The following is a 9,151-nucleotide window of genomic DNA, read 5'->3' on the forward strand; positions in this document are numbered from 1 at the left end:
TTTCTCCTCCCCCAGCAGAGATTAAGGGATGAAACTGGTGACAATCGATTGAGAATTGGATCCTCAACCGATTGCGGTCGTTTCATTCCTTTATCTCAATTAGAGGGGGAGAGACGAATATTTGAAGCATGGAATGAGTCCCCAAACGGCTCTCCCCATTGAAAAATCCATTTCTCCTCCCCCAGCAGAGATTAAGGGATGAAACTGGTGACAATCGATTGAGAATTGGATCCTCAACCGATTGCGGTCGTTTCATCCCTTCATCTCAATTAGGGGAGGAGAGATGAATATTTGAAGCATGGAGTGAGTCCCCAAACGGCTCTCCCCATTGAAAAATCCATTTCTCCTCCTCCAGCAGAGATTAAAGGATGAAACTGGTAACAATCGATTGAGAATTGGATTCTCAACTGATTGCAGTCGTTTCATCTCTTCATCTCAATTAGGGGAGGAGTGATTAATTTTTCAAGCGCCAGAGGATCCCGACCGATTTTCCGGCGGGTTTGATTAAAAAATCCATTTCTCCACCCCCAGCGCAGATTAAGGGATGAAACGACCGCAATCGATTGAGGATTCAATTCTTAATCGATTGTCACCAGTTTCATCCCTTAATCTCTGCTGGGGGAGGAGAAATGGATTTTTCAATGGCGAGAGCCGTTTGGGGACTCACTCGATCCATAAATATTCGTTTCTCCCCCTCTAATTGAGATGAAGGGATAAAACAGATCGCAATCAGTTGAGGATTCAATTTTCAATCGATTGGCAACCGTTTCATCCCTTCGTCCTCATTAGGGAAGGAGAAATTGATTGTTATATTAAGGGCAGGATTCCGCCGCCCGTCGGCGTTTCGAACTGCGGTAGGTTTCCCTCACATCACCGCTCGCTCCGCCCTCCGATTCCCTCATACGCGTTCCCCCCCACTCTGCGCCGTTATCGACGCTCTCACACGCTCCCTGTTTTACTTACAGGTACATACTCAAAATTAGGTCGGCGCCACCGCTACTTAATTTTGCGGTTGAAGCGTTTCCATAGACGCTGGCAATCTCCCTTATAATCTCTGGTGGGTTTAGGAAAAAAGAAGAATAATTTAGAAAAATATATGGATTTAATTGTCACTGACAGTGCTGATGAGTTGGCGAGGATAGGAGTATTTTATATTTTCTTCTTCTCGGTAAATATTTAATCATTTTGGGACTGAGTTATTCTAGAGGGAAATTGTTAAAAGACAGATTGCCATAGATTTTCTCAACTACACAGAAGTCTCTTGACATAAACTTCTAAAGTAACTCATTAATAAAATAACTCATAATCTGCAGAAACAATATCTGCTGATAAAATTCATTTTTGGAAACTCCTGTTTATTTTATTATTGATCAAATGTAAAAAATTGAGGAGAAAAATATTTTCAATTTTTGAATCAGAGTCTATTAAAAATAATTTCTAGTTTTTATTCATAACATTTTCAAAACTCTTCTTTTTCTTTCTGCTGAAGAGTTTGCTCTCTTGATTCCGTGTTGAAGTAGCTGAAAAAGGTTCTTTTTTCTGTAAATATTCCATTAATTTGGCTTGGTCACAGCTGTCTTCGAGGTCGAGGACGACACCGAGAAGTCCTTCATGAGATCCGTCCAGGGATCGTCCTCACAGCACCGGATAAACGGTTCGATGGTGACCTCTTAGGCTTACCTAACGGAGCTGGAGCACCTGGGGATCAACCTCAAAGCCAACAACTTCCTGGTGTTCCAGGGGCTATGGAGTGTATCGCCATGAAGAACCCGAAGGAACGGACAACCCTCTTCAAGGAGATCTTTGATTTTGGGGCTTTAAAATCAGAATACGAACGTCTCAGGACTGGAATGTTTCGTGCAATGAAGCTGCCCTAGATGATCAGAAAAAACTGTGTCAAGAGCTGCAGTGAGACGTGGGCATCTCCAAGGGCAAGGTTCAGAATCTACAATCTGTACGATATGTGCGAGCTCATGTACAAACGTTACAACGTGGCTATCACGAATGTCCTGACGAAGGGAGTTGCGAAAATTGTGACTGAGATGGATACTCGCCAACGTCCAGTCTCAATAAAATAACACATGATGCGGAAAAAACATAGCAGTTAGAAATAATGCAGGAATAAAAACGATTGACTATAATGTCATGACATTTTTTGAAACTGTATGTGCTGTTGCCAATTGAGTAGGGGTGGGTCAAGTCAGGCAGTCCATAGGGGAGTTCCTGATCCAAAAAGAAGCTAGTGATGTCACTTGAAGCATTTGTTCTCGAGATAATCAGTGAAAACGATTCTTGAACAGAAATGTGATGTCGCGGAGTTTTTGGGGGAATCGTGGGGCAAAATGGGTTCATAGGATTGAATATTTTCATGGCTTTATTATGAATTTTGATTTGGGATTGTAACTATTATAGTTCTCGAGATAATCGAAATTCTATCGACGTTTTGGAGAATTGAATTAAACTTCTTAACATTTTTTTTGGAGTTCTTGGGGCAAAGGGTGGGGGTTTATCATGTCAGGGAGTCCATAGAGGAGTTCCTGATCCAAACAGAAGCTGGGGATGTCTCTTGAAGCATTCGTCCTCGAGATAATGAGTAAAAACGAATCTTGGACAGAAATGTGATTTCGTTGAGTTTTTGGGGGAATCGTGGAGCAAAACGGGTTCATAAAGGGTCGGTGGGATTGGAAATTTTCCTGGCTTCATTATGAATTTTGATTTGAGGTTCTGAATATTGTAGTTCTCGAGATGATCAAAATTCTACGGCCATTTTGGGAAATTGAATTAAACACTTGAAATTTCCAGAAAATTTTATTCAATTTTTTTCTGACCCACCAATTTTCATTTCAAATTCATTTAATTCACCGTTGAATTTCGTGAAAATGTTTAGTGTGTCTAAAAATGGAAGAAACTTGCCGAATTCACTGAATTACAGATAAAAGCCTTTGTCAGTGACTTTACACTCTAATAAAAATAAACAAACTGTTGGATAGTCAAAGTGGTTTGAGAAATGCTATAAAAAGAAAATAGAAAGTGTTTCTGATAGAATCTGTCTGAATTAAAAGTTTCAAATATTATTATTCTTTTATTCTCATATTCAATCAATAACAAAATTGAGGAACGTTTTCAACAACAAATTTTGTCAGCAGATTTTGTTTCTACTGAAATGATTTTAGGAATTCATGTCAAAAGACCTCTTATGTAGTTAAAAAAAATATTCATAAGAAATCTTTCTTTTGTCACTTTCCCCTTTAAAATCATTCGTTACCAAAATAATTAAAGACTTGTTAAGATGAATACTGTGTTTTTCTCTTAGCTATAAGCTCCATGAATGTGGATGTCATAAATATATTCAGGTGAATTATTCAATTCTTTCTCGGATCCAATGGCTTCAGATTATTTATTTTGTTTGTTGATTCAATTCACTAGTGCATCTTATAGAAATTGTCAGTTTCTTCTCGATGTTTCGCCCCCATACCTGCAATAGAAATTTATAAGAATTAATATTTTAAGAATTCTGCTAAAAAAAACCTTTATCAGTTGCTTTAGATTCGAATGAAATAAACAAACCCTTCAACAAAAAATTCGTTCAGAACAATTCATGAATAGTAAACAGAAATTGTTTCTGATAGAGTCTGTCTGAATGAAAAGTTTCAAATATTATTATCGTTTTATTTTCCTATTGCATCAATAACAAAATTATGAAAAGTTTTCATTCAACAATGATATTGTCAATAGATTATGGAATGCGTCATTTTCGGAGTTTATGTCAAGAGACTTCTGTGTAGTTGAAAAAATCTATGGCAATCTGTCTTTTCACAATTTCCCTCTAGAATAACTCATTCCCAAAATGATTAAATATTTACCGAGAAGAAGAAAATATAAAATACTCGTAGCCTCGCCAACTCATCAGCACTGTCAGTGACAATTAAATCCACATATTTTTGACTCGCTGTTTGAAGATGGCGGCGTGAGGTGGGCATGAGCCCACTGAAATGTAGTATATACTGGAAAGGGCACTGATCCGCCTGACACGAGCCGACAGAGAGGGGCGATTTTCAAGGATACCTATCTCTCTCGTACCGTCCGCTCAAAAAGTTTTCAAACCTTCTAGAACGTATAGAATTCAGTATTGGCGTTCAATTTTTGTTGTTGCATCATTATAACATAGAATTGATGATTTTTTTCCAATGTAATAATACTCGGGCCATTTACAATTTAATTAAAATAATTCCACATGGGAAAAATACAAAAAAATATACAATTCAAGAGATTATTTGTTCAATCAATCTGAAGGTGTATCGAAATCCTCTGAGTCGATATCGTCATCAGTATTCGGATTTTGAAATTTAGGTATGTCCAATATAATTCCTGAAACAGAAAGTATAAATTGAATGATATAGGTTTTATTTTGAGGGAATTCCAGGGACTCTCAAGTTCAGGAAAATGCCTCGTGTGTCGAGGAGTTGAATTGGAATCTGTTTATATCTAGTTGTCCCAATACTGCAATAAAAAATAAGAACATTGTAATTGTGAATTTTTTTAATGCATGAAGAATACAAGAGAAATCCAATGAAGACAATATCAAAATACACGATTTTTCCTCTAATTTTCTACGAAATAGCTGTTCGTGGATTAGAGGATATTTTTTTATTCTCACAATGGGACAATTATCGCCAAGACGTAAATAGCAACAATTGAGTGTGCACCACTCAGAGTACATAAGCTTTTTAACTCGCATGTACATGCTCGTTCTACGCATGCGCAACGCCTGCTAGAGTGAGACAGGTATCCTTGAAAATCTACCTCTCTCTGGCTCGTTTTCCGCTTACGGGCCTAGCACGGCAGTGCCCTTTCCAGTATATACTACATTTCAGTGCATGAGCCCAACGGGAAGAGCAGCGTTGCCAACCATATCATAATTATGGTACCGCTACCATAATTTCACATCCGATACTATATATCATAGAGAGGCCTATGGTATCCCTAATTTTACCATAATTTCTTTTTTGAAGAATTTGGTAGTTGGAAAAGCATTACTGGCGACAACTTTTGGTCACTGAGGCTTGGAAACAGTGAGCGGAGTAGCGTGGAAGGGGCTAAAGAGAAGCAAAGGTACGAGAGTGACGTCGGAAGACATGGGCAATGCAGAGGGAGCCGAATCAGTGGCAGGATGGGACATCGGAAACGGACACGTCTGTAGCATTTGTCATTGTTGCCAATTCGCGAAAATTTTCTTAAATTTCGTCGCGATGTCTTAAAACTGTTTCTTAATATATATTATTCATTTATTAAGTGCTTTATTACTCGCGAATCGCGGGGAGAGGAGTGGCGATGGCATAGGTTCTCACTGTTTTCTGGCAATGTCTGTCTTATATATTAGGTATTCTGTATGTTGGCTGCATTTAGGTTAATACCCAAAGCAATTTTTGTATTTTGTATTCATCTATTCATGTTATTATTGTGTTGAGAAGGAGAGGCATGTGTAAAACAGTAATTGTAGCACCAATGAAATAACATTCTATTCTATTCCATATATTTTTCTAAATTATTCCTTTTTTTCCCTAAACCCACTGTGCTCCAGATATTTACTTTGTTTGTTATTGTTGAGGTTTGAGTCGCCGTCACCGGTGTTGGACGGTCATGGACTGGCAGAACTTTTTTTGACCACTGTACAAACATAGTATGCGGTTTGAGGCGAGAGTGATGACGTTATTGGCGGCACGCTTCAATTGTTGAAAGTAATGAAGTTTCTTTAGAAAAGTTTTCTCATTTAAAGGAAAAATGTTGGAAGTCTTGGGATTGATTCGTCGCTGTAGTTACACGAATTTTTAGTCAACTACAGTGGATTGATGTACTTTGAAAGACTAAGCATTTTCCTTGAGAAACCGAACGTGGAAGCATCGGTTTATTTTTTCTATTTCAATAACATACATTATTCGGTATTCAATGCAGTATGAATGGGCCCAAAATATGTATGTGAGAATATTCAGGAAGGAGGAATACTATCGTCAGATCGAGGTGGTCTGTGGTTTAATAGTTATGTCCACTCTTCACTATAGTAAAAATTATGGCCAGTTGCCACATCGAAAATCAATGGATACTTGCGGTAAAATGAATGAATGAATCATTGAAAATTTCTTAGGGAGAAACTTCCTAGTGAGTTTCGAATATCACGAGTTATTAAATGAGGATCTCAATTGCTTGATTTTCCATATCACTACTCTCTGTAAAGCGAAATGACTTCACAGTACCAATAAATAATTATTACATTCTTCCTTTTATCAACTTGTCATTTTTATTAATTATTCATCTTGAAAATACATTTTGTATAGTGATCTATTTAATTTCGAAAAACTTAGCGAGACTTTAACAGCACAATTTGCGAAGTGAGAAGAATGCACAGATTCAATGAAAGTTTCGTTGCGAATCTGTCCTTGAATTCACTGTAATAAATACTTCAGTAATTGTACCACATTCCCACTCTTTTGTACAAATTAACAGGCAAAAAGATAATTCAAAAATACAATCGTAAAGAGCATGGGTGTTTAAAATCAACTTGAAAATTCATGGTTTTTTTGTACTTGAATACTATAATCATCTCAAACAAATATTCAACTAAAAATACGTTAATTTTAGAATTGAGCGCAGGGCAAGTTAATGCATTGGATGAAAATATAACAATGATAAAAATATGAGAAAAACGTTTAAAAAATGTCCACCAGTTGAATAAATATTTAAGTACCAAAATGACACGAAAAAGAATCACATTTTGTCTCTGTACAAAAATTGATAAATTCGAGTTTTTCAAGATTTTTTAAGAGACCAAAATAGATGAAAAAGATCATTGGAGCGCAAAAACACAGTTGGCATGGTTGGTGAGTCTGGATCTACCTGCAAGCAGTCACTAGAAACGCAGAATTGTTGCCTGTTTAAATATTCACTTGAACAATTTTTCTTTTTCATTGTAGTCTACCTATTGAACATATTCAATTTTCGTTGAATTCACTAAGATTCTGCTCAGCAATTTAGATGCGGGTCAATTCCAGTGAACATTGTCATCGATTTTCGAAGTAGTAACTTAATCGTAGAAGAATGAAACTCGACATTACGAACCAACTGGCTGGAATCGATGCCAATATCCTGTATCTCTCATCTGCAATAGGCGTCGAAAAAGTTTGCGATTAGTAGACGAATTCAGGACAAAATATATGAGAAATCAGAAGCTGATGGTGGGAGATTAGAAGCAAGCTTACGATCTGTACTTATTTATATACAATCTAAGTCGTATTTGTTAACTACAATGTGGTAATTGTGACGATTTGATGTCAGCAACATGAACAGAAGTCATATTAGTCAAAAATTCTACGCTCAAAACTTACTATTGGCCCATATATTAAAATATATGGATAGTATTATTATATATATATAATAATATTATTATAATAATATTGCTGGTCGATTTTTAGTCAATGATTAGTCGATTAACGGTCGATGGTCAATTGTTGGTCGATTGTTAGTCGATCATTGGTCGATCGTTATTTGATCGATAATCAACCAATCGAACCGCCATCGACTAGCACTCGACTGAGTGCTCAGCTCGACCCTCATATCGAGTGATCCATTAGGGATGGCACTAGTCGTGAACGATACCTATTTTTCCGTAGTGATTTTCAGTTTTACGAGTTTGGGGAAGAGCCAATACCAATCCCCGGACGAGGAAAAGTGAAAGCCAGTACGGAAATAAATATAGTAAAAAACTATTCCAACTCACCACATTATATAATAATAATTCAAAATAACTGGAAATAACTAAGGGTTAGCACTTATCAATTGAAAAATGAGTTTAAAAAATAGAAGTAACAAAAAAAGGGATAATAGTAGAACACAAAACAAGCGGAGAAATTCATCAGTTTAGATTCATGTGGAATAAGTATCGTCGATAATGCTTGGCAGTATGACGAAAAAAAGAGATTACCAATTTGGTAATCACCTCATTATAAATTCAGTAATTACTTGATTATCAATTTAGTAATCACCTTATTACAGAAATGAAACGATCGTAGGAAATGAACGGAAGACCGACACGGTCGTAAGCGTCAAACGGAAGAGTGAAGAAACGATTATTAACGGAAGATCGCGGTGAAATCTCAAAATCTTCGTTGGAGCAGAGGACGTACCTAGTGACTTTTAATAGACGATAGGAATAGGTGGGAAAAATGAATCGATTTACCCGGCGAATGAAAGAAAAACACCGTTTTTCATTTTACCTTTAAAATCGTCCAAGTACCTAAGTTTTCATCCGATTGACAATTTTTTTCAAAATATTCGTTAGGCTCCACAGAATAAAGGTAACATTTTGAAAAAAAAATTGTCAATCGGATCAAAACTTAGGCAGGATTTTAAAGGTAAAAATGAAAAACGTTTTTATTCGTTGATTCACAAACAAGAGAAATAGAAGGGGGAACAAAACGATTATGAGAGTTTAATGCAAAGAAAAATCGAAGTGGTCATAAAGGTCGAATAAAATGAATGAAGACGGGCGAACGTATGGATAAAACTCTTATGACCATCTTTTTGCACTTTTTCTTTTGACCGTGACAATTATTTTGTCTCCTATATAGAATATCCGGATATCCCACCCGCATGATGATTTGATCGTGAAATCGTTCGTCTCCATTCCCTCATTTGACTATTATCACCGCTGGCTCTTCTAATTGGGTGGTGCCAGATGGTATGACCGTTGTGGTCTTTTACCTACCCGTCCCAGTACCTACGCGGTACCCCAGCCTAATTCCCTACCCGCAGTTGCCTCCAGGGTTGGGCAAGTAAATTACCTTAGGTAAATTACATGGTTTTTGACCGGTCATAAAGTAGGTAAATTACCCGGGCGAGATGTCGGCTTTTTGACCTGTCAAAAATCTATGTGGCGCCATCTATTCGCACCTTGGAGAATCGGGAGATTTTTACCGAGAATACCGCCTGTCAGAGTTACAAGGGTCAAAATTCGAAAAAAATCATACCCATTGAGGTTATGCCTCGCGAGGGTCAATCGTCGCAAAGGTCATACCTCGCAAGGGTCAAACGTGACAATCATAACTTGCGAGGGTCAAACGTCACAATCATAACTTGCGAGCGTCAAATGATCATAAGC

The 9,151-nt window shown here is 37.2% G+C and overlaps 2 protein-coding genes across 4 annotated transcripts in view; one reads left to right on the top strand and one right to left on the bottom strand.

The window, feature by feature from the left end:
- The window catches only part of LOC107044401, a 9,624-nt gene extending 5,567 nt beyond the window's left edge, over positions 1–4,057 (top strand). The window contains exons 1-2 of one of the 2 annotated variants that reach the window (XR_001461335.2): positions 1,046–1,168; positions 1,574–4,057. Coding sequence is in view for 1 of the 2 variants with exons in the window: in XM_015266268.2 (XP_015121754.1) it covers positions 1,574–1,877 (304 nt within the window). In the remaining variant the exon portion in view is untranslated. Of the gene's footprint in view, positions 1–1,045; positions 1,169–1,573 lie in introns of those variants that run through there. The other variant, XM_015266268.2, reaches the window with a different exon arrangement.
- A 2,215-nt stretch (positions 4,058–6,272) lies between these two features.
- The window catches only part of LOC107044403 (glycerol kinase), a 107,078-nt gene continuing 104,199 nt past the window's right edge, over positions 6,273–9,151 (bottom strand). For both annotated transcript variants that reach the window (XM_015266271.1, XM_015266270.1), the window contains one exon: positions 6,273–7,153. In XM_015266271.1, coding sequence (XP_015121757.1) covers positions 7,056–7,153 — 98 coding nt within the window. In that variant the 3' untranslated portion in view covers positions 6,273–7,055. The remainder of the gene's footprint in view (positions 7,154–9,151) is intronic.

The sequence above is a fragment of the Diachasma alloeum genome, unplaced genomic scaffold (assembly GCF_001412515.2).
Source record: "Diachasma alloeum isolate Michigan unplaced genomic scaffold, Dall2.0 Dall_scaffold_00727, whole genome shotgun sequence".
Lineage (NCBI taxonomy): Eukaryota > Metazoa > Arthropoda > Insecta > Hymenoptera > Braconidae > Diachasma > Diachasma alloeum.